The sequence below is a fragment of the Aedes albopictus genome, chromosome 2 (assembly GCF_035046485.1).
Source record: "Aedes albopictus strain Foshan chromosome 2, AalbF5, whole genome shotgun sequence".
Taxonomy (NCBI): Eukaryota; Metazoa; Arthropoda; class Insecta; order Diptera; family Culicidae; genus Aedes; species Aedes albopictus.
The window spans coordinates 226,099,150-226,125,279 of record NC_085137.1 but is presented as its reverse complement, the minus strand read 5'-3'; the positions used below and the strand labels follow the sequence as shown (position 1 = coordinate 226,125,279).

The 26,130-nt window shown below is 38.4% G+C and overlaps 1 protein-coding gene and 1 long non-coding RNA gene across 3 annotated transcripts in view; one reads left to right on the top strand and one right to left on the bottom strand.

The window, feature by feature from the left end:
- Positions 1-21,670, top strand: part of LOC134287936 (uncharacterized) — a 179,781-nt gene extending 158,111 nt beyond the window's left edge. The window contains exon 2 of the long non-coding RNA XR_009997647.1: positions 20,615-21,670. This is a non-coding gene — a long non-coding RNA (uncharacterized LOC134287936). The remainder of the gene's footprint in view (positions 1-20,614) is intronic.
- Positions 10,201-26,130, bottom strand: part of LOC109432900 (sodium/potassium-transporting ATPase subunit beta-2) — a 100,819-nt gene continuing 84,889 nt past the window's right edge. For both annotated transcript variants that reach the window (XM_062851216.1, XM_062851215.1), the window contains exons 5-7: positions 24,128-24,420; positions 23,893-24,061; positions 10,201-10,769 (exon numbers count right to left, since the gene is read on the bottom strand). In XM_062851216.1, coding sequence (XP_062707200.1) covers positions 10,666-10,769; positions 23,893-24,061; positions 24,128-24,420 — 566 coding nt within the window. In that variant the 3' untranslated portion in view covers positions 10,201-10,665. The remainder of the gene's footprint in view (positions 10,770-23,892; positions 24,062-24,127; positions 24,421-26,130) is intronic.

The following is a 26,130-nucleotide window of genomic DNA, read 5'->3' as shown; positions in this document are numbered from 1 at the left end:
TGCGACATATCAAATAGTGGCTTTTTTGACATCCTGATGAAAGGTAAGCAGGAAAATATTCTCAGACCATATTTGAACCGTATATGCTTAGTTAGATTGGCTATTTTCGGTGAAATGATCAACAAACAGCATTATTTGCGTAACGCGTTTCGGTCTACTACTCTTCGACCATCATCAGACGCCTAAAAAACATTTATTTGTCACAAACATTATTCACATACAAACAGACCATTCAACAAATAACACTTACATTCAGCTGATTTACTTCACAATTACGTCAGACGATTAATACTAATTTTTCTTTTGGTCAATTTTCTCTATATATATCCCACTACCCCCCTAGTCAACGTTACAGTTTCTCTCTTTTGTCGTCGTCTCCTCTCATGGTTGACGTCATTTCTCATTGTTGCTTTCTCAGTTGCGCCAATAGACCGTTGTAGGTTGAATTGAAATTCCCACACTCACGCTGTAGGTTCACCGTGTGTGCTTCTCCTCGTTTCTTTATGTGGAATACCTCTGCAATACATCTGGTCGCCTGGTCCTGTATGCGATCCAGAATTCGTGTTTTGTTGAAGTCGAACACATGTCCTTCCTCCATCATGTGGACTGCTAAGCCAGACTTCGGGTTTCTCTTCCTACAGTCGTTTTGGTGCTGCGCGTGAGTGTGGGAATTTCAATTCAACCTACAACGGTCTATTGGCGCAACTGAGAAAGCAACAATGAGAAATGACGTCAACCATGAGAGGAGACGACGACAAAAGAGAGAAACTGTAACGTTGACTAGGGGGGTAGTGGGATATATATAGAGAAAATTGACCAAAAGAAAAATTAGTATTAATCGTCTGACGTAATTGTGAAGTAAATCAGCTGAATGTAAGTGTTATTTGTTGAATGGTCTGTTTGTATGTGAATAATGTTTGTGACAAATAAATGTTTTTTAGGCGTCTGATGATGGTCGAAGAGTAGTAGACCGAAACGCGTTACGCAAATAATGCTGTTTGTTGATCATTTCACCGAAAATAGCCAATCTAACTAAGCATATAAAGTATCGCGGTGATCAAACCAAGTCAGACATATTTGAACCGGTTGTGTTCCGGAACCGGTTCCGGGTATCCCGCCGGAAGTGTCCAAATATAAAATTGAACTAAAACCGTGCATGTGACATATCAAACCGCGGCTTTTTCGATAACCTGATGAACAGTATGCAGGAAAGCATTCTCAGAACATATCGGAACCGGTAGTGTTCCGAAACCGGTTCCAGATGTCCCACCAGAGGTGGCCAAGTTTCAAAGTTAACCAAACCCATACATGCGACATATCAAATGGTGGCTTTTTTGATATCCTGATGAACAGTCAGCAGGAAAATATTCTCAGACCATATGTATCTGAACCGGTAGTGATCCGGAACCGGTTCCGGGTGTCCCGCCGGAAATGGCCAAACAAAAAAGTGAACCAAACCCATGCGACAAATCAAATCGCGGATTATTAGGCATCTTGATTTGGCAAAAAAAAAGTTTCCGGCCATATTTGGAACAACCGGTAGTATTCCTCACCGATTAAAGGTGCCTCATCGGAAGTGGTCAAATGTAAAGGAGAACCAACCGCATAAATAGCTGTTTTGGTAACCTGATGAACGGTTAACAAGAGAAACAATCATAGAACACACTTTGGAAAACCAATACTGTGCCGAAACCAGTTCCAGGTGCTCCGCCGGAAGTGGTCAAATGTAGAACGGAACCATACGCATGCACACCGCGCATTAAATATCGGCTTCTTAGATGACGCGAAGAACGGTCAGCAAGAAAAGTCTCAGGCCACTTTAAGACTACCGGTAGTGTACCGGAACCACTTTCGAGTGTCTCGCCGGAACTGGCGAAATGCACAAATAAGTGTTTGACAGTACATCAAATAGCAGCTTTTTTGAATACACGATGATCGATTCGTAAGAACATAGCCTCAGACCATATTTTAGACAACCGGTAGTGTCTCGAAACCAGTTCTGGGTGTCCCACTGGAAGTGGTCAAATGTAAAAGTGATCTATACCCACCCATGCATGAGATAAATCAAATCGTGTTTTTTTTTGGGTAACCTAATGAACGTTAGCAATGAAATACTCTCAGACTATATTTGGGAGACCCGGTGTGCTCCGGAACCTGTTCCGGTACCGCATCGAAAGTACCATGCAACATATTACATCACGGCTTTTTGAATGACCCGAGGAACGGTTAACTAGAAAATAGGCTCACACCACATTACAGACTACCGGTAGGGTTGCACAACCAGCGTTTGGTGCTTCGCCGGAGCTACGAAAGTAAATAAAATCAATGCAAGCGATAAATATGTGTAAGAGAACAAAATCTTACAAATTAAACCCACATACAAACAGACGTCGCACTATACTCACTACCTATCGCTCTTGTTTTCAACAGTCAATAAGATACAGCCCAAATGTTCAGAAAAAAAATTGTGATCTGTGATTGTGTAAAGAGTTATAGCTTAGCTTGTTAGCATCGTCTTGATATTGATCACCCTCCAGTGTTAGTGAAGGTGCTCAACAAAGTGCTCAAGCTGTCAACTGAGAAGTCTGATATTTTTCAGCCCTGCTTATACGTTGAACATAATGTCCGACTATGTGCAATCAATAAGTTTTAAGTCAATTCAAATATGTCTGATAAAATGCTTGCTTTTCTATAAAAATATTCGGATTCAGAAACACTTGGACTTACGTTGCCGGAAAGATTGTGAGAACATGTTCGACGAGAAAGGCACTACCACCACTAGGTGGATTAATTTGGGTTTTTTTTTGTAAATTTCGCCGATTTTAAAGTTTTGTTAAAAAAATATTTTTTCAATTTCTTTGGGAATCTTTCCGAATTTGTTTCAGTTTATTCTTTGGGAATTCATTTGGAATTTCTCTATGAGAATATTGCTTTTAAAATTTATTCATCAACTGCTTTGAAATATATTTTATCAATTCCTATTGGGAAATAAGTTCGTATTTCTCTTCAAAATTAATTAAAAATTCCGTTGATAAATCTTCCTTACTTGGAGATTCCTTCAGTACATTTTTTAGAATTCCAATAAAAAAACCTTTTTGCCTTTCTCGTACACTAAGTGTACTGGAAAGGCTATATGTTCACTCCAAAAATGACTTTTTGATAGAAGGCCCGGAGGGTCAAGTCACATATACCAATCAACTCAGTTCGACGAATTGAGGTGATGTCTGTGTGTGTGTGTGTGTGTGTGTGTGTGTGTGTGTGTGTGTATGTATGTGTGTGTGTATGTGTGTGTACAAAAAAACTCACATCACTTTTTGGCAGTAAACCTCAACCGATTTTAATGACCAATGGTTCATTCGACGCGGAATCTGGTCCCATTGTTTCCTATTGAAAATGGTTCGGATCGGTCCAGCAGTTCCGGAGTTATGGCCATTTAGGTGTTCCGGATCGGTACCCCAGGAAGGGGCCAGATATGAAAACGCTACAAGCCCATTCATGCGACACATCAAACCACGGCACTTTCGAAAACATGATGAACGGTAAACAGGAAAATAGTCTCGGGCCATATCTGAACCGGTAGTGTTCCGGAACCGGTTCCGGGTGACCCGCCGGAAGTGGCCAAATATGAAAGTGAACCAAACCCTTCATGCGACACATCAAACAGCGGATTTTCCGATAACCTGATAAACAGTAGGCAGGAAAACATTCTCAGACCATATTGAAACCGGTAGGATTCCGGAACCGGTTCTGGGTGTTCCGCCGGAAGTGGCTAAATATGAATGTGAACCAAAGCCATACATGCGACACATCAAACAGCGGGTTTTTCGATAACCTGATAAACAGTAGGCAGGAAAACATTCGCAGACCATATCTGAACCGGTAGTATTTCGGGACCGGTTCTGGGTGTTCCGCCGGAACTGGCTAAATATGAAAGTGAACCAAACCCATGCATGCGATACATCAAACAGCGGCTTTTTCGATAGCCTGATGAACAGTAGGCAGGAAACTATTCTCGGACCATATCTGAACCAGTAGTGTGCCAGAACCGGTTCTGGATGTTCCGCCGGAAGTGGCTAAATATGAAAGTGAACCAAACCCATGCATGCGATACAACAAACAGCGGCTTTTTCGATAGCCTGATGAACAGTGGGCAGGGAAACATTCTCAGACCATATCGGAACCGGTAGTGTTACTGAACCGGTTCCAGATGTCACGCCGGAAATAGCCAAGTATAAAAGTTAACCAACCCCTTACATGCGACGCATCAAATCGCAAGCTCTTCAGGCAACCTGATAAACGGTTAATAAAAGAGAATAGTTTCAGATCATATTTGGATCAACCGATAGAGTTCCGGAACCGGTTCCGGGTGTCCCGCTGGAAGTGGTCAAATGTAGTAGATATCAAAACCCATGCCTGTGGCACATTAAACAGCGGCTTTTTAAATAACGTGATGAACGATTAGTCAGAAAATAGGCTCAGACGAGAACGAAGATCTTTATAAAGGCTACCGATAGTGTTCCAGGACCGATCTAGGGTGTCCAGCCGGAAGTGGCCAAATGCCAAAAAGAACCAAACCTATGCATGCGACACATCGAACCGCGGTCTTTTTTTAAACAATGAGGAACGATTAGCAAGAAAATAGGCTCAGACCACATTAGAGGCTACCGATAGTGATGCAAAACCAGCATTGGGTGCTTCCTAGGGTGCTTCGTAGGAACTTCAAAAATGAACAAAGTCAATGCAAGCGATAAATATGTGTAAGAAAACAAAATCTTGACTGAACTAAGGCCACATACATACAGACGTCTTACTCTACTCACTCTCCATCGTCCTTGTTTTCAACGGTTGAAACAAATATTAATCGTTGTTGCTCGTTTGACGTCTACTCACTACCAACATCAAGCCGCAGTGAAACGCAACCTGATTAGCATTCGGCGATTATTTTTTCGTAACGATGAATATAATAGCAATATGTTACAAATGATATGTCTGTTTATCTGTACTAAAGCAATCTCATCAAATCACTGAGGTGTAAAAAAATACAGTAGGATAGGTCAACGTTATATGAGAAAATTATCGCATCATCCCCGGAGAAAGTTTTTTCAATCCTCTTTTCCGTCCAAAACTACTGGGAATTTTCTTATGGGATTTAGTTTGGGTAATTTCACTTGCTTGCATTTTTTGTCAAATTTTACATGAATTTTGTAACCTATGATGATGAAATATAGCCTAAAGTGTGAAGAAAAAACTATGTCGAAGACCGTAAAGCAGGGCTGTCCAACATACGGCCCGCGGAATCGATTAATGAAACTTGGCCCAAGGATTGAAATATTTGAAGATATTTCATATTTAAAATTTAATATTAAAACTAAACTCGAAATAGGTAGAGTGTTTTGTTAAAAAATTTCAAAGATTAATAAATTTAAATACATAAATTTAAAAATTTTAAACTTGAAAGGTGCAGCCAAATTTGAAGCAGAATTTCAGCAAAATTTACTGAATTTCAGAAAAACGTTGCTGCTGAACAGCAGAGTTTACTGAACGAATAAGGGAAGTTTGCTGAATTTCAGCAAATTGTTTGCTGCAGCCTGCAGTTCGGCAAAATTCACAAAAAAAGTATTCAGGGTGATTTTTGCAAAAAATCAAGAATTCTTGCTCACATTTTTATGACCAAAATGATATCAGTGTTGTGATTTGCCGCGAGAACGGGTAATCGGATGTACAAAATTTCACTGTTGCATTCATGCTTTCGAAATTTGATGTCGAAATTTAATGTCTGGCCCGTCGACTGGTATGGAGTATCACTTGTGGCCCGCGGCCACGAAAGGTTGAGCAGGCCTGCCGTAAAGTCATCTGTGATTGTGAAGACGTTATATCCTAGCTTGTAATTATCGTCTTGATGTTGATCGGTCTTCAGTGATAGTGAAGGTGCTCAAGCAGTCAACTGAAAATTCTGATATTTTTCAGCCCAGTCTATACGTTTAACGTAACGTCGGAATATGTTCAACTAATAAATTTCCCAATTTTATTAAAATTATTGCTTTTCTAAATAAGGTATTCTCAGGATTCAGGAACAGTTCGCATCGCGTCGACGGAAAGATCATGCTTCGGAATGATGGCCCTAGCACAGAATCTAGCTAAACAAACAATAGTAGAAGATTCCAAAAACAGGGACCGAGTTCTAAACCGCCCGATAGGTAGGAGATTGTCCACATCACGACGGTTTCAAACCGATCGGACTCAATAAATACCAAAACTTTCGTATGACATTTTTAAGTTAGGCAAGGCCATCATGACTAGGAAATCTTGACCGATTGAACCCTTGAAAAGGCCCCATACAGATCGAAACGTCGGAAAAAATCATAAACTAGTGTTTTCGATTCCCCCAAAAGGCAGAAGCCAACATTCTGAAGCAAAATAATCCCAGTCGTATCCCAACCAAGGAAAGATCATGGGTACATGTTTGACGAGAAAGGCACTATCACCACTAGGTGGATTAATCTGGTTTTTGTTATTCTTTTTAGAAATTTCCTTGGAAAATTTCTGGACAATTTATATTCACCTTGGGCATTCTTTTAGCAAATTTCTCAATAGTTTTTGTTTCTTCGGAAATTTCTTTCTAAGTTTCCTTAGACTTATTCGAACAAAATTTGAAAAGAATTACCGGACGGTGGATTGTTCACAAAAATTCTCTCAAGAATAGCAGAACCAATTTCAATGGAAACGCTAATGGAATTTTAGAAGAAAATGTATAAGCAACATACAAAGAAATTACAAAAGTAGATATCCTGGAATTTGTTCTTAAAAATTCTAAAAGTGTTTCCGAAGACCTTCCCATAGGAATAAATGAATGATTTACAAAAAGATTACTGAACAAATTAACAAAGCATTTGTTAAAGGCATTATAAAAGAAATTACCCAAAAAATCCACAAGAAAACGATTTTTGAAACTATTGCCGAAGAAATGTCTAATCATTATCAAGGGAACTGAAAGGCTATATGTTCACTCAAAAAAACTATTTTCGATACAAGGCTCGGAGGGCCAAGTTACGTGTATAAATCAACTCAGTTCGACGAATTGGGATGATACTTTCTAGGTTTAATCACCGCATGACATGATAATTAAATTTTATTGGCTTTTCTCGGTGAACTTAATACTACTCAAAGAAGGAAGGAGTAACGAAAGTAATGAAAGAGTAGTATTAAGTTCACCGAGAAAAGCCAATAAAATTCAATTATCATAAAGTCATGCGGTGATTAAACCTAGAAAGTAAAATCCAGTTGGCAAGAAAGAATGAAACTCGGTTCGAATAAGATCATTTGGACACAATAGGAGCATACGAGATGAAAGCGCGAAAATCAAATAAGTAACGTTCGCTCGATATGAATCTCTGAACAAGTGTCACAGATCGATAGAACCGAAAGCAAAGCCGAACAACATTTAACAGATCACTACCACGATCTTTTTGCCTGTGTAGGGCTAGTAGTCATCATCAAACTACTAGTACCTAGCCGTTCAACACGAGGTCGTTAGGCAAAGGGGTCGTCGTTGTGATAGTGTTGTTCAATTATGGCCCTCTGGTAATTTTCAACTTCTATTCAATTTCTCTCATCGCACACTTGCGATTCTATCCACCGTTTCTTTCATTACTTTCAATACTCCCGCCTTCTTTGAGTAGTATTAAGTTCACCGAGAAAAGCCAATAAAATTCAATTATCAGAATTGGGATGATGTATGTGTGTATGTATGTGTGTGTGTAAAAAAGTTCACTCACTTTTAAGGCACTTCCCATTGGCCGATTCTTCAGATTATAGCTCGAATCGAACCGGAATTTACCGCATTGTTTGCTATTGAAAATTGTAAAGGTTGGTTAAGGCGTTCCGGAGTAATGGCCATTCGAGTGATCCGGACCAGCCCCGGTAGAACTGGGCGTATATAAAACTGAACCGAGCCCCAATGCCACAAATCAAACTGCGGTGATTTTTGTAACCTTTAGCATAGTTGGTGTATTTTGTGCGGAAGTCAACACTGGAGACCAGATATTCCACAATGTTGGCCCAAAACTCAAGATGACAGCCTAAAATCCAAGATGGCGGCTCCAAATTCAAGATGGCGGCTGTTTAATGGAGTTCCAGGCTTTAAAACCATGTAATAAGGGTACAGGGGATGGCCAAAATGTTTGGGATAGGCAACTTTTTTTCTCTCACAAAAAAAATCAACATGCTGTAACTTTTCATGGAGTGCATCAAAAAATCTCAAATTTTGACTGTTTGTCAACCTTTTAAATGTGCATCATTGGTATAAATTTGGGCTTGATTGATTTATTTTTCGCGAAGTTAGAACCGATCGGGTAAAACACTATTATTTAGACAACTAATTTTTAAACTGTCATATCTCGGAAGTTCTTTAAACTATAACACCAGAATCTCATGAGAATTTTCCCATAAACTTGTCAGGGATTGTCTTTGATTACTAAGAGGGATTCTCCCAGAATCCTGAAAGTGATTTCTTAGAGCAACCCTTCTTCTAATAGGAATTCTCCCTGAATTCTATTAAGGATTTTCCTAGAATTCTGGGAGAGATTACTCCAGTTTTCTGACATGGATTCTCTCAGAATCTTTAGAGGGTTTCTTCCAGAATCCTGAGAGATTTCCTTAGATTCCCGAGATGGATTCTCCTGGAGTCATGTGATGGATTCCCTCAGAATCTTGTGAGAAGTTTTTCTTCGGGATTCTCCCAGAATGCTTAGACGGATATCCCCAAAACTCCCTGACGGATTCTGTCAGAATCGTGACAGGAATTCTACTAGAAACCTGAAATTGTCCTGCAGTATTGAAAGACATCCCATTAGAATCTCCAGATATTGCCCCATAACCCTGAGAAGGATCCTAAGAGGGGATCTTCCACATTATCAAGAAACATTAATCTAGAATCCTGAGAGGGATACTCATCAAAAATAAAAAGGTCAGAATCATTTTGGAATCATTGTGGAAAAAAATAGTATTTTTGAATCGAAAGAAAAATCGAATTTGAAAAATCGATTTGGTCGATTTCGTGGGGCTTCATCATCGATTCACAAAATCGAAAAATCTGAACAAAAACATCGATGTTGCCGAACATCGACTCAAAATTGCCCAATGCTAGTTTGCACAGCAAGCACTGATCGAAAGTTTCGTATTGCTCGGAATATTGCAGCCAATATCGTTTGAGATATATTAAATAACCACAAATTGTTCGTATAGACACCATTAGATCACAAACGAAGATTAGCCAGAACATTTTCTCAATTAAATAAAAACACCCTAATTTTGTTTTCTATATTTTATTTCTATCCTTTTCTTCAACGAGGTATCAAAGTGATGAAATGTAGACAATTTGATGCAAATGTAGAAACTATTTCTCATTCGTTTTGGTGCAATAATAGGATAGTAATGGAGCACGCAAAATCATCGATTGATGAAAAACCCGACGGAAAGCTTATATCTTAACAAACGAATTACATTAAACGTGGAATTTTGATTCCAAGGACGCAATTAACTTGTTTGAAACAATTAAATCGTAGCTAATGAGAAAACTTGAGAAACACGAACAACATTGAGATTTTTTGAAATGCGAATTAGGTAAACAATTGAAAGTTGTGGAGTACAAGGTGGGTCTTCACTTCCTGCTGTACATTTTAAAAGTTCTATCGTAAGCATGTATTGGCACTTTATTTTATTCTTGAACACTGAAGAGTTGGTCAATCCTTGCTATATTGCCACTATGAATAATACTTTCTCTGACTTTATCGTTAAATTAAATTATCTATCATAGCTATACTGTTTGATTTGACGTTGTATGTATGACTTGGATTTGTCTCGTTTGTAAGGTCAGTTACAGTTGGTTGAAATTGCTTTGAGGAAATGGTATTTGTGCATCATGTGTGCTAAGCAACGATATGTAGGTAATATTTATGGTAGAGAACTTTTTCGGATCACCTCAAATGTGCTGTTGACGACGATATCGGCACTCCATCAGCGACTGTCGAATATTTATAGAGTTGAACTATCCGAATTGGCAGTAGTACAAGATGTGAAAACATCATGCATAAATCTTCTCGTTTGACTGACCGTTCGAATGTTGTGTGCTTGGGCTACGAAATGCCAGTCACTTTGATTGGAATCTTCAACTGTGTGTCCGGTTATTGAAATGATGACCAGTTAACGATTTGGACTCTCATTTATTATTTACACTCATAAAAATTACAAGCACAACATCTTACATCCTTAATAGACAGATTTTTCTTAACGTCTTTTTGTGTTGTTTTTTTTTGTGTCCTCTACGAAGATCTAAGGAGATCGCCTAATCTTAATTAACTCTCACGGATTTAAATAAACAAGCATTTGCGAAAGGTAGCGTTTTTAAAATTCATTACGATCGAAACACTGACAAAATGGTAAAATTTTGTAGAAAGATGGCTTATCTGACTTGAAACACTTTATAAAAAAGCTGCGAATAAGTTGCTGACTTTTGACCTAGTTGACGATTTGAGTTTTCGAAATTTGAATTACGGGCTATCTAGCGCTTCGGTTTGAACTGGTACGGGGCAGGGAGAGCGGCGCGCTAGACACATGGCTAGCACCAGGTGACGGGTGCTACTGGCGGGACGACTGGGCCGGCCAGTTCTAATCAATCAGCAACTCGAAGTGTACGGAGCCCAACCGTTCGTGTCTGTCGTGCTTGATGTTGCGGGCCCAGGCCTTGCACTCGATGTTGATGATGATTCCACCTGGAAAGACAAAATAGTGTAAATAAATGGGAAAACAAGTTTGTGTAATATTCACAAAGCCGGAATAAATTGGCCGAAACATATAAAAAAAATATATGAGAAGGAAATACAAATTAATTTCCTTGAAATTCAACGATGGAACATTACACAGCGCAACATTTTTTTGTCTCAAGAGTAAACTTATGTGTCTCTGACAGATTTTGAGCCGCTGAATCCGAATCCGGGCTCAGATTTGCTCCAGCACGTCACAGTTTTGAGCTATACCTCAATTTATAGGGCAAAATATGCGATGTTGGGCTTTTTTGACTGCAAGCCATTAAGCATGGACATATTTTTTAAGCATTCAAAACATAAAATGGTCAATTAACATCTAAATTAACGACTCATGCAAAATATTTCCTTTTACCAAATCAAATTTGATAGATTTAAGCATTTTATGTTAATATGTAAACTTGCATGCAACTTTTGGAGGGTGACTTGTATGGGAAACATCGTACCTAACATAAAATGCTTTAATCTATCAAATTCGATTTGGTAAAACGAAATATTTTGCATGAGTCGTTAATTTTGATGTTTATTGACCATTTTACCTTTTGTTTGCCTAAACAAAAAATTTCCGTGCTTAATGGCTTGCAGTCAAAAAAAGCCCAAAACCGCATATTTTGCTTTATAAATTGAAGTATAGCTCAAAATTGTGACGCATACGATACTTTAATCTTGCTTGCACACTTCCTCATGGCATGGTTAACAACATCTGAGCACATCACACATAATGGTTTTGGAGATATTAACATTTTTCGCGACTGTCGTACCTGACCACCCTAAATTATCAGCGTGTTTGTGCAAGATTTCTTTCCTTCGCATGTCTTCAATCTGAAATAAGTTTTCACTCGTAGCAAGAAAATCGATGAAATTTTCACCATTAATAGAGGACTTGTTTATAATCAGACTGCAGTGAAAAAAATATTATTATGATCATTAAGAGCGTCACAATAAATTATACTTTGCGTCCGGATTCTAACTGGACAATGCTTTACTTAACATAATAATTGCCTCAGATGCTTTTTAGGAAATCACCTCATATGAATTTCAAAATCAAAGATTGATTCATGAAAAAAATAGGATTTCTTCCAAATCATCGTCTTAGATTTCTAAAATTTTTTATAGGAGATTTCTCCAGGAACTCCTGTTGAAAGAAAACCATAAGGAACTTACTGGAGTATTTTCTCAAAGAAATCCTGTAGGAATTTCATGAGGGATGCCATAAATAAGAAAAAAAAAAACACTGCAGGAACAATTTGTCAAAATATTCCCTAATGAACTCTAGGAAAATGTCCATCAGAAACTTCTCTTGGATGAAACCAAAAAAGAGTTCCTAGATGAATCCTAGAAAGAGTTCCTGAAGAATTCCTGAAATCAGTTTCTGAAAGAATTTCAATAGAACGTCACGAAAGAATCCCGGCATGAATTTTCTAAGGAATTCTGGAAGAAGTTCCCGAATCAACGAAAGAGATCTTGACAAAATTCCAGAAGCAATTCCTGACAGAAGCCCAGAAGAAATTCTCGGATTTTTTAAAGCAATCCCAGAAGTAGTTGCTGTAACAATCCCGGAAAAAGCTACAAAAAAGAATCCCGAAGAAGTTTTTAGAGGAATACTGAAAAAAGCTTTTTAAGGATTACTGGAAGATCTCAGAAAGGATTCCTGAAGAAATCCCAGAAGGATCTCCGGGAGGAATCTCGCATGAAATTCTCGGAAGGAATCCCAGAGTGAATTTTTGGAAGGAGCTTCTGTACTGCCGCCCTACGCATAATTGTTCCATGTTATATGTGAATCCCATATAACATGGGACAACTATGCGTAGGACGGCAGTGTAGGAATCTGGAAAGAAATTCTTGAAGCAATCCCAGAGAGAGCTCCTGGAGGATTTCCGGAAGAAATTTCGGGTAGAAATCCCAGAAGAAATTCCCAAAAGGAATCTCTGAAGGAATCCTGAGAATGGTTCCTGGAGGAACAATTTAGGAATCTCAGAAAGGATCCCAGAGGGAACTTCTGAAGGGACCCCAAAATCAATTTTAGATGGAGCTCCCTGAGCAAAAACGTTAGCAAAACTAGCCACCACGCTATGTTCTATGGGAAGTATTAGAAAAGTGAATGTACCTCAAAATTTATTCGCTAGAACCATTCAGAAAATGTGTGTTTTAAAATAATCCATCTAGGGTTTTTTTCCCATACATTTTTATATGGGACCTTAAAATGACTTCTTTGGATATTTGTATGGAAAAATAGGAAAAAAAATCAAAAATATCAAAAAACCCAAGATGAAATATTTTAAACCGCACACATTCTGAAACTAGAGGTCCAAAGCTACGATTCTAGGGAATAACATTTGAGGTACATTCGATTTTCATAATAAATACTTCCCTTTCGACATAGCGTGCCACAGAAATCTTATGTCATGACAGTTCGTGTGACTAACATCTAGTTTTCCACGCTCTTACAGCAGAGTCAGTAGCGCTACTAGAAGTGTCAATTTGGTTTACCAAAACAAGAGATCCTCTGCAAGATGTACACTAGGGTGCCAATGAAAATCGAATTTTCGAATTTCAAAAACGGGTAGTGCTCAAAAGTTTCGTCTCCTCAAAAAAAGTCCCCATGCAAAATTTCAGCTCAATCGGACTTCGCTAAGGGGTGGCCCAAAGCGGTCAAAGTTTGGCTGTTTTGAAACACGAAAAATATCCCAAGGTAGGGATACATGAAAATTTCGAAATCGAAAAAATTTTTTTGATGCCAAATGCCTTAAAAGTGCATGAAACGTCGAGATCTGGTGTTATCTCAAAAAATTTTTTTTGGAAAAAAATTGACTTTTTGGACTTAGAAAATTTTTGAGTTGGGGGAGTGAAATTAATTTGAAATGGAGGAATTGAATTTAGTTGCTGAAATATTCATAGCAATAGTACTGGAACATGTCTTATATCATCGTTGGCAACTGCTAGCATATTATATATCATATATCGTTAGGGTGGTTCACTTATTTTGCATTAGGGTGGCCCTTTTTGTAGAAAAATTTCAAAAATAAGATAATAGTATTAAAAAATCTCTTATAAAACTGTAAGTCATTTTCAATGTTGAATATATATATATATATATATATATATATATATATAATGCTTCATTAGGGTGGCTCATTTATTTTTAATTAGGGTGGTTCTGTTGAGATGAAAATTAAGAACAAAAAAATATTTCCAGAAAATATACCACTCATATTTTTGTATAGTTTAAAATCATGATCCTTTATTGGCATGTAACACTTTGTTAAGATATTCCTAGACCAACATGTGGAAAGGGCGTAACAACCATTGCCAATTTCTGCTTCTCATGTCCCTGGATTCTTTTACCAGTAACAGATAGAGCTGACTCTTCTCTATATGTTAATGGGAAAAGTTTGCATAAAATATTGAGATACGCTCAGGATGGACGAGAAAAGTAAGCGTTTGCAATGGTTGTTCCGCAACACAAATGTTGGTCCAGATTGTTATTATGGTTTAAAATAAGGAATAATAAACTGATTTTAAACGGATCCAAATTATGACAGCTTGATAGGCGATGATGATGTGCAACAAAAGTTTCCTGTTTATCTTTTCTAAAAAGATTCTTGGCCTTGGGCAGCTTCATTTCCGAAAACACAGTTACGTTGCTGGAGAAAGGACAACAGTAGGTTGCTTTCTATCCATCTAAACAAAATATACCTTAGCTACAAGATTACCATATAGCATACCGAAGTGGTGAGTGAACCTAAACTCTAACGTGATACGAAAACATACAATAATTTAACGTTGGAATCAAACACACGATGACAAAAGAAAGGAAGATCACTGCTTTCCATAATACGAGATAGATGGGAAAAAATATTTATTCACTAAAAATGTTCCTTTACCGACACACTTTTGCGTTACCTAAGCCAGCTTAACAAAAGTTAGCACGATTTATCGTATTCATTGTAAAATATATTGAAAAACTGGTTTCTGTCTTCGTGTGCTGCAATTTCTGTAAACAATGACCTTAATTTGATAAAATCAACTCGAATGTTGATTTTTTTTTTATATATCTTTATTATCGAGATTTTCAGCCTATGGCTGGTTCATCTCCTCGAATGTTGATGTTTTTCGGATAACCAACCGAAATGGTATGTTCGACATACGTAATGTCTGAAGTTCATAGGCACAAACATGTTTGATAGGATCGCTCAAAATCTACAAGGCTGTTGACGAAGAAGTTGCCAAAGCAGTACATAAAGGGTTCTTGAAACATCTGCAGTTTTTGGATAGTAATCGCAATATCTTTTCAGCCATATTTTGATATCATATAATCAAAAAATGTGTCTGGTAAATCCATAATCGAATCAAACGACATTTTTACACTTGAACTGCATTCATTTGTACAAGGCAGTCAGCACACAAAAGAATTATTGCACAGCGAAACATTTTTTGTCTTAGAAGCGAACTTATTAAAAAAAAAAATTTGGTCAGTCACAAAAGCAAACTTATGTGTCTCTGATAGTTTTTGGGTCGCTGAATCCAAATCCGGGCTCAGATTTGCTCCAGCACGTCAGGATTTTGAGCTATACCTCAATTTATAGGGCAAAATATGTGATTTTGGGCTTTTTTTACTGCAAGCCATTAAGTATGGAAATTATGTTTTAAAGCAATCAAAGTGTAAATTCGTCGAATAACATCTAAACTAACGATTTATGCCATATATTTCGTTTTACCTAAGTTTGCTTTTGAGACAGACTAAAATTTAATTTTTGTTTCGCTGTGTTATGTGCTCTCTCTCTTCCGGAATCCTTGTTGGAAACTGATATTACGCAGAGGAATAGCAAAAAAGAAAATGGAAATAGAAGTTCACAAAAATCAGATGTAATTTAAGAACATTTATTCGATGTAATGTACCAAAAACCTATCAGCATGAATTTAGTAAATATCACAAAACCGTTCCCACTCGTTCGTTACGTCCCTTTTACTACGACCAGGCTTGTTCGCACTGAGCGTATGAAAATTATGCTCTATTGATTTGCACCACCGAAATCATCGTATTTATTAAATATTCCTATTTTAACTGATAGATGGATGTTGAAATAATTTAAATGTCTTTTCGAACTGTCAAAAAACCGCACCGCAGTACAACACTGAGCACACGGAGAGAATTTCACTCGGGTGAATTTTAACGCTCCGTGCGGAACTGCGAGCATAAATTTCATCCGCTCAGTACGGACATGCTTGGTCATGACCATTGCAAAAGTAAATTATATCTGCAAATACCGCATTAATGAAAAAACAAAAAACAGTTTACTCTTCAAACTAAACTCTTCTTCCTCATAGAATCAGCTGAATAAATGTTTACTCGAATTTTTGAATTTAGTCTCACAAAACTTTTCAAAATCTTACAATGAGATTAACCTCTCTAGTAAATTAATCTCTTTAGTAGTCCGTACCACAATATTTAATTCTGTAGATAGAAATCGGTTTTAATCACTATGTGATTAATGAAATAGAACGAGAGGAGAGATAATAATTAGAGAATATCTCATTATAGATAAGTCACCGAAAGATTTGTAGGAAATCATGGCTTGAAGCTATACGAAAAATATTACCTGGTTGAATTTTATGGAAGTATTTTTTGATCTTAATTTCCAAAAAAAACAACCCTAATGGAAAATACAATACAAATACAAATACTATTATCGTTTTTTTTTATTTATTTTTCTACAAAAAGGACCACCCTTATGCAAAATAAGTGAAGCACCAAAAAAATAAACAGATTCAAAATTTAAAAAAGAAAATAAAATATTTCATGAATAATTGGGGATACGCCCGGGAGGGACAGGAGAAGCAGAAATTTGCAATGGTTGTTGCGTCCTTTCAACATGTTGCTCTAGGAATATCTTAACAAAGTGTTACATGCCAATAAAGGATCATGATATTAAACTATACAAAAATATGAGTGGTAAATTTTCGGGAAATATTTTTTTGTTCTTAATTTCCATCTCAAAGAACCACCCTAATTAAAAATAAATGAGCCGTCCTAATGAAATATTATATATATTCAACATTGAAAATGACTTACAGTTTTATAAGAGATTTTTTAATACTATTATCTTATTTTTGAAATTTTTCTACAAAAAGGGCCACCCTAATGCAAAATAAGTGAACCACCCTAACGATATGTGATATATAATATGCTATCAGTTGCCAACGATGATATAAGACATGTTCCAGTACTATTGCTATCAATATTTCAGCAACTAAATTCAATTCCACCATTTCAAATTAATTTCACTCCCCCAACTCAAAAATTTTCTAAGTCCAAAAATTCATTTTTTTTCCAAAAAAAAATTTTTGAGATAACACCAGATCTCGACGTTTCATGCACTTTTAAGGCATTTGGCATCAAAAAAAAATTTTCGATTTCGAAATTTTCATGTATCCCTACCTTGGGATATTTTTCGTGTTTCAAAACAGCCAAACTTTGACCGCTTTGGGCCACCCCTTAGCGAAGTCCGATTGAGCTGAAATTTTGCATGGGGACTTTTTTTGAGGAGACGAAACTTTTGAGCACTACCCGTTTTTGAAATTCGATGGTCAAATTTTTCCCATACGTTCCATTGGCACCCTAATGTACACCCATAAATATTCAATTTGGTCAATTGAAGTCAGTAATATTATTAAAATGATGGAAAAGTGGCTACAGCGCCATTGAAGTTCTAGTGTATTTCTATTGGAATCACAGAAGGAAATCCTAGAGGAATCTTTGTTGAGAAATTAAATTTGATCTTAGATTCCTGGAGGAACTCGGAATGAATTCTTGAGAAATTTCGGAAGGAATTTTAAAGGTATTTAGGGACTCCTGAAGTAATCTCAGAAGATATTTCTTAAGAAATCCCTGAAATTTTTTCTGGGTAGTACTTCTTGGAGAAATCCTGGCAAGAGTTCTTAAAGAAATCTCAGACGGAATCTCTTCAAAAATCTCAGGAGAAGCTTCATGAAAAGAACCACAGAGGGAACTTCTGAAGGAATTCTCAATGAACCCCTGGAAGAATCTTATGAAGAACTCCCTGAGAATCCCACAAGCAACGCCTGGAGGACCCCTGGAAACTCTAAGGATTTCTTGGAGGACTCTGTCAATTCATTTGTATGGGAGTCACCCTTTACTGAGGGGCAGGCATCTCAGACCTAGCTAAGACCATTCCCGGCTCCAAAAACGCCCACATACAGATTTTCATGCCTAAAAAATGCGTCCTCAATCAATAAATAGGTAATATACAGTATTAATTAGCCAAAAATATTATCCAATACAGATCGTTTCAATATTGAACAAGTAGTAGCTCTACAGGTAAGAACAGTACTGTTTTATGTGCTGCCTAGAAAAACAAAATACCCAAGTCGCTTTCTGATCGGCGTGGGAAATTTTGCTCTTCGGCGTGGAAAAATTTAAACAGCGGCGCGCCGGATCAGTTTTAGTGGCGGCGGTGGCGTGGAAAAAACGTCGGCGACTGCGGCGCACACGTCTACTCCGGTAGGCCAAGTAGAAGATAGCATCGTAACATTTTTGAACTCTGGATCGATTCCAATTTTAAATGAAACATACTGTGATGTCGAAATATCCTTCCAGCAAGCAACAAGTTTCCTCACGGTAACATTTTTTGATCCGATGCAGTTGACACCATTCGAAGGATTTGATCCTCATTCACATTATTCTTCAACCGAGTGAAAAAAGCCAAAATTTCTCTTGTGTCGTTGTTGAAGATGAAGTAGAGACGTTTGTTGAGCACTTTGACCCAAACATTAGCGTTTTATCAAATTTCGGTGACGATCGAGCTAAAGGAGTACTTTCGTTAATCGATGCACTGCCGTGAACATTACTCTGGTCGGCAAGAGTACGTTGAATGCTGGCAAGATTTGACGAAACTGCCAATGGCGTGCGGAGAAAAACAGCGCTTTCTCAAGTCATTGGACGCAGTGGCTTAAATTCCCCAACAGGGGAAGAAAAAAAAAAGTCATGTGCAACGACCGTGATGGAAACTTGTTGACAGACAAAACAATGGTGGCTGCCAGGTGGAGACAGCACTTCGAGGTATTGTTGAACGGTGGGTGTGGAAGAGCAACAGACAGAATTCGAATCGACGACGAAGGACAAGCTGTGGAACCTCCAACGCTAGGCGAGGTCAAGAGAGCCATTGAAGGATTGAAGAACAACAAGGCTGCTGGGAAAGACGAACTCCTGGCCGAGCTTCTCAAGCGCGGCAGTGAGCAGCTGAATGTTTATCTACACCGTATTATATCGATGATATGGGAAGAGGAAGAATTGCCTGCTAGTTTCCTTTTTTACAAAAAAGGGCATCGACTGGTGTGCGCGAATTTCAGAGGAATAACACTTCTCTAATCAGCGTGCAAGGAGTTCTCGAGGCCGATTGAGCAGTCCTTCGTTGGCAATCAGCAGAGAACCAGAAAGGGGTTGACGGCTTCGTTGAACATTTTGGTGGAGTCTCGTAGCCGTGAGGTTAGAGTCGCCAAGCTTCTAATCGCACCATGCTGTGGGAATATGAATAAGCTTGATTTTGAAAATTTTCGATGAATAAGCTGTTATTCAGCAGTCATTGGTACTTGGGTTGGCCCAGGACCGAGACCATTGCATGGGGGCGGATACTTCATTCGGAGTACACCCGATTTTTTTTTTACTCGGGCCTTTTTTTTGCTATTACTCAGTCAATTTTGAACCAATTGAGTTGATTTTTTGTACACATATAGTACTAACCGTGCACATGTGTACATGAGTACAACATTTCATGAGAATCGGTTCAAAATTGACTGAGTTATATAAAAAACCAAACCCGTGCCAAAAAAAATAAACGGGTGCACACACTCACCGCTACGAGTTGTAGGCCTTCAAGTGTCAAGTAAGTCTGTTCCCTGTCGGTTCAGGATTGTTTCGAATTTGGGAATCCATAAATGCATTTTTGTTCCCATTTTTTACATTCTTCTGCCTCTTATAGCATACCTACTAAACCATAGCAACATGACTCCTTACACTATCATAGACTCGCCTTCCACCTCTTATCCCTTTCGTGACGAACCAGCACAATTGTGCTGTTGAGCGGTAACAGTTTTGCATATTTTTTTCATCTGTTTAGACTTTGTTTTATGTGATGTAAACTGTTTCAAAAATTCAGCCACTAGGGTAATTGTTCCCATCGTTGTGGTAGTACCTAATGTTGTGGTGATGGCAATTGAGCACTTTTTCGACTCAAATTTTACCAAAAGGCATTTTTAATAGATGTATGATGCTTAAATTATGAGACTGCACCATTTGTTTGCTTAAGATTTGCCCAAAAATCTATTTAAAAAAAAATATTTTCCTTAGTGTGTCTGTTGCTGAGTTTCTATTGTTGCGGTATGCCATATGATTTCAATAGGATACCGCAACAATAGGAACAAATACCGCAACATTAGGAACACAATTTTCTTTCAGATAAAAACGAATAAAATAAAATAACAACATTAAAGTGGCAATATTTCGTTATTTTCCCGTAGATTAAGGATTGATTTTCTCATTCAGTCCATGTAAAAAGTTTGCTTGGGGCGATACAATTGTGATTTAAACATGAACCCAGTGCTTAACCCTTCCATGATCGGATCAATTACCCTACTTATACCTGTATGTGTGCAAAAAACTTTTCTTTACGTTGCCTGTGAGATTTACCACAAGAAGGTAAACAAAAAGTGGGCAAAAACCGTAAAATATGAAAAAGTTTTAGCTGTCGCATATTTTTTATTTCCGATTTATCTAGGTACCGTCTTACCCCGCTGGTTTGACACGTTTTAATACGACACTTTTTAATTCGTACCCCGCTTATTCGACAAATGTCGAATTAAAAAGAGTTCAAATGTCACAGCGATGTACACTGTAAATGCAAAACAGTTCTATATTGTGCTTATACTCGCACCCGCAGCAGCTCCACTTGCAGCCGATAATTACGGAAGCTCGAAGTTTGTGCTATTCGACACCCAAACCGCCTGGAGACGAACCGGAATGAACTGAGGATGGAAAAAATCGTAGAAAAAACTAGATTTTCTTTCGAACCACCGCAATATCTGTTGAAATTATGTTTCATAACAAATCTGGAAATCAAAACAAAAACAAAAATAAAGTTGCCAAATTTCAATGAGCAAGATGGTGTAGGGTAACCAGTTTGCCGAATCAAGTTTACCCCGGTTATTCGACAACAGTCGGTGTCGTATTACCGGGGTAATACGGTAGTCAAAGCTAGAAACCGGAAGATAAAGAGTAGTTATTTCAAATAAGGGTAAATAATTGCTGTTTTGTTGGGAACTCTAAGAGTTCTGGAGAGCCAAAGTTGAGCAATTTCGCTTTTTTGCGCTGCGTCTCAAGAGGGTTATTGGAATATTTGATGCTGGAGGCCTGGGAAGATTTTCTGTTGAAATCTAGTCTCAGAAAAAAAAACCCCAGTAGGAATCATGAGAGGAACATCAGAAAAAAATCCCGGGAAGAATCCATGAAGCCATTAAGGTATTTTCAAGCAAAACCTGGAAGAATCCGGGAGGAATCCCTGAAGAAATTACAGTAAAATGTCGTATGAAATCCCTGGAAGAAAGACAGAATCCTGAAGGAATTCTTTAAGCAATCCCTTGATGTATTCGTAAAGGAATCAAGTGAGAATGAACAATCCTGGAGGAATTCCTGCAGGAATCTCTGGAGGAATCCTTGGAGAAAGCTCTGGAGAATTTCCGGAGGGATCACTGATGGCTTCTTTGAAGGAATCTCTGGAGAAATTCTGGCAGAAATCAACGAAGGAATTTCATCATAATTGCCTAAATGAATTCTGGGTGGAGTCAATGAAGAAATAAATCTCAGAAATCTTAGAAGAAACTCCCTAAGAGATTCAAAGAATCCCAAAAGGAATACCATGAGAAATCGATGAAGAAATTCCGAAAGGGATCCCTGAAGGAATCTGGCAAGAAATCCCAGAAGGAATTCCAAGAAAAATTCCAGAAGCTTTACCAGGAGAAGTTTCGGGCTGAATTTCGCAAAAAAAACCCGGAAGAAATCCCGACAGTAACTCTTAAAGGAATCCGTGAAGGACTCTCCGGGAGGAATCTCTAATGAAATAACAGGTGAAATCTCCGAAGGAATCCCGAAAGAAATCCCATAAGTGAGAAATCATTTGGAATAATTCCTCCAGAAATCGTTGAAAGAAACCAAAAAGAAATATCCGAACAAATCCAGGAGGCATTCCTCAAGGAGTCGTTGGAAGATTCTCTGGAGAAGATCGGTTGGAATTTTCGATGGAACACCGGAAGAAATGCCTCACGGAATTACGAAAGGAATCAATGAAATCAGTTCCTCAAGTAATCCCAGTACTCCAGGAGGAATCTCTGAAAGAATTCCGGAAGAAATTCCTTGAGAATTTCCGGGAGAAATCAAGAAGCAATGCAAGATTCCTGGGGTAGATTCTGTGGAATCTTGATCCACAGAAGAGATCTCTTAAAGCTATCCGGGGAAAAATCACTAAAAATGCAAGGGCACGAAGAAATTCCATCAGGAATCTCTAATGGAATCCCAGGAGTAATCCGTTAAGAAAACCTGGGAGGAATCTTTAAAGATTCCTAGGAGAAATCTATCGAAAAATTACGGGAAGAATTTCTGGTAAGGGTTTTAGTAGTATCCCTCACGGAAACCCAGGTAATATTTCTAAAGAAATGCCAGATTTCCCTAAAAACTTTTGGTGAACTTCATGATGGAATCCCGAGAAGGGAGGAATCTTCGAATGAATCACTGTTGGAATCCCAGACGAAACTTGAGAGGAATTTCTAAAGGAATTGCGTGATCGATCCATAAAGAAAACTCGAAATAAATCAACGAATGAATTTCGGCAAAAATCCCGGGAACAATCTCGGAAGAAATCGTTTCAGGAATTCGGGGAGAAACTTTTGAAGGAATTACGGGAGATATCTTTGACGAAATCTCTGAATGATTACTAGAGATATGCCTAAAAAAAAATCCCTAAAATAATCTCGGGAGAAATACCTGAAGGGAACTCAGAAACTGAAATCGCCATTTGGCAAACGATGTTCGTTTACTCGGAATTCCTTAGATTTCGCAAGGATTTTGTTTAACCGACTGACTTCACTCAAACTGGAAACATTTGTACAAAGGGTTTGTACAAATGTACCAACTGGAGGATAACGTGCCTTTGGAGTCAGCCTTGTGACACCTGACAACTCAAGCCTGGAACATATGGCGTTGAGGTTTGCGTTTATTTGACAGTTATTTCAAGGGAAATCTGTTAAGCTACTGTCTCGCACAAGCAAACAGGGCACTCCAGCATTTCCACATGTTTTGACCAAGGCGCTGTCCATTAACTACGTTGACTTACTTTGACTTCTTTGGTCATATCAGACCACTCACCCCCTTCCTCCTCATAGACTTTTGTTCATACAAAATTTTAAATTTGTATGAACCGTAGACATTGACTAGGATTCTCGTCTCGCTCAAGAGGGTTTTGCACAAAGGAAAGGTTTTGGGGGTAAAAACCCCCAATGCCAATATTCCATGCACCAGGCACCCTTCAGCCCTTTGCAAAGTTAGGAAAACTCCTTGTCGTCTTTTCTGTGCACTGGCCAGGACGGGTCGAAAAGGAATTCCATTGTCTGTATTTCTAATATTAATTTTAATTGTGTGGCAATCATAAAGATACGCCATGCCCAGGGGCTCGAGTGAATTTCTTACTGTAAAAACAAAACTGGATCATAAACAGATTCGATCTCACTGTCTTCGTACCAGCAATCCTAATCCCTAATTCATAAACAGATAGGCATGCTGAACGAGCTCTAATCCAGCGTAACCTGGCGTAACACCTTGGAAGGGTAATTAACGGAGAGCTTTTCCGAAAGAAGTATTAAGATAAAACATGCAAATTTCGGCAATTAAACTACTATAAAATGTACTTCCATCTCTATTTTGATCCAGTTATCGAATGGGTGCTGTAGCACTGTTTTAAACAAGATAAAAAATATATGATTGACATGTTTTTCCCCAAATACTTACGAATTGGACGCTCGAAATGCACTGCCACCAGGGGGCTCAGATAGCCTTCGGAGTTCTCATACGGGTAGTAGTAGCCGGGGAAACCACGGCGTGGGTAATACTTGATTGGTCCGACATTTTCGATATCGGCGGGATTCTCGCCTTCACACGACACCCAAACGGTGTTCATCTACGGAGGAAAAAGTTCGAAAGAAGATTATTTGGCACGAAACATAAAGACGTCATCGCCTCTTACGGTGTGCTTCTCCTTGTCGTCGACGGTCTTGATGTACTCCTGGAGGTCCTTGGGCATGTTTCCGGGCAGGTTGGCGGAGTCGTTGAAGAATTCCGGGATCCATCCGTAGATCTTGTTCAGCTTCAGGAATATGCAGGGAGCGCTCTTGTGGTAGTTGTAGTGGTTCTCCAGGGTGCAGGGGCCGTACTGCTTGATGTCCACGTCGCACACGGTCCTTGGCGGTGGCAGATGGGTGTAATCACAGTTGTAGATGTTCTGTCCTCGGCCGGAAATCTGACCGGGTGTTCTGTAGTCTGCGGTGGAGAATATTTGTTAGCGCATTTTATCACATTCATACGTGTGGGATCATGTATTATGACGGCATTGTTCAACATCGCCGAAGAGGTTATTAATAGCAGAAGATCATATTCTCCGTCGTCGGGCGTGCCGTGCCAAGTGAAACCCGTCGTTGGCAAGGGTAACCTTTTCCACACATTCAGGAGCGGCTCACATGATCTGCCAAATTTGCACGACATCACGAGAGTGAAGTGACACCGTAATGGTATGTATCATAAACAATACGAAAATAGCATCTACATCTGGCACGTCTCCATTGGTCCATTATTTTATTAATTAGAAGTGAGGAATGGATTCCCACTAGTTAGGGGGATCGGTTTGAAATGCACGATTGGCGTAAAAGATCAATGTTATCCTTATAATGAACATTTTTGGAAAATATTTTTCAATCGCTACAACATTTGTGGATAAATTGAAGTATTGAAATACCGTCGTTGGGGGTGAGAATGGGTCAAAAATGCATACTTCCACAGTCATTGTTCAATAACTTTTGCTTCTTTGCATGAAAAAGTCCTTTGGTCACTGGAATGTGATCTTTGATAATGCATGCACAAATGATAAAAAAAAATTGGAGTTCGTCAATTTTCCTTAAAACTACAAATGCATGAAAATTGACCCATTCTCATCCCTTCTAGGGAGTGAGAATGGGTCAAGGGAACCAAATTTGTTCCGCGTTGACAACAAAGCAAGTTTATAAAGTTCTGGTTAAGGATGATACTACTTATCAATAATATATTACGTGATGGCTATGAGTTTGAGATTCTAAAAAATATCAATCCATCCACCTAAAAATGTGATGTTTCATCAAGCCCTAAAAGTGGCATTTTAAAAAGGCCATATTTTCATATTCATTTCGATGATTTTTCAAACATTACCTAATTGCTCTAGATACCTATTTTTTGATAGAAACTGTTGGTAACTACGAGGATTACAACATAAAATTGATTCGATATTTGCAATATTTAATGAGATATTTTAGATAATGTTTGGACCCGATGTCGCCCCTCTGTCTGACCCATTGTCACCCCAACGACGATATTCAATCAACGAGTTTATGATTCACAGCCAGCCCAATTTAAGCTTGTTCAAAAAATCGGTTTTGCTTCACACCGCTATATATAAACAGATTGTATGCTTTGCTTTCCCAAAATTTGAGCTGAGTTGGTTTAAAATTGAGAGTGCACACGCCCTTCAAAGTTTGTATGGATGTACTACGTTTTTCATTCAATTGACCGTAGTATTTTCCCAAGCGCCCTAGAGTATAAGTTGACCGTTGATACTCTCATCCTACTCCATCAGCTACTATTTTGCCGAAGACTACATTCAAATCGGACGCCTCATTGATTAGTATCGATTTTTATCCAACTGGAGAACCTTTAACAATGATCGTTCAGCTTCCAGGCAGGCAACATTGCTGCACATGGCGCCAAAGATAGTAGACAGAAATCATGGCAACATTGTTTCAAGACAAATTGCAGTGATGCCCATCGAATAGTGTTATACATACCATCATGATCAAAGATTTTCATTCTGGATAAAAATCGATAACTAATTAATAAGACGTCCCCGTTCAAGGACTTCGGCAAAGTTGTAGCTAATAGAGTAGCCTAGGAATACCCCCAAGTAACACAGAAAACATCTTTGAAAATAAAAAAAATAAAAAAATG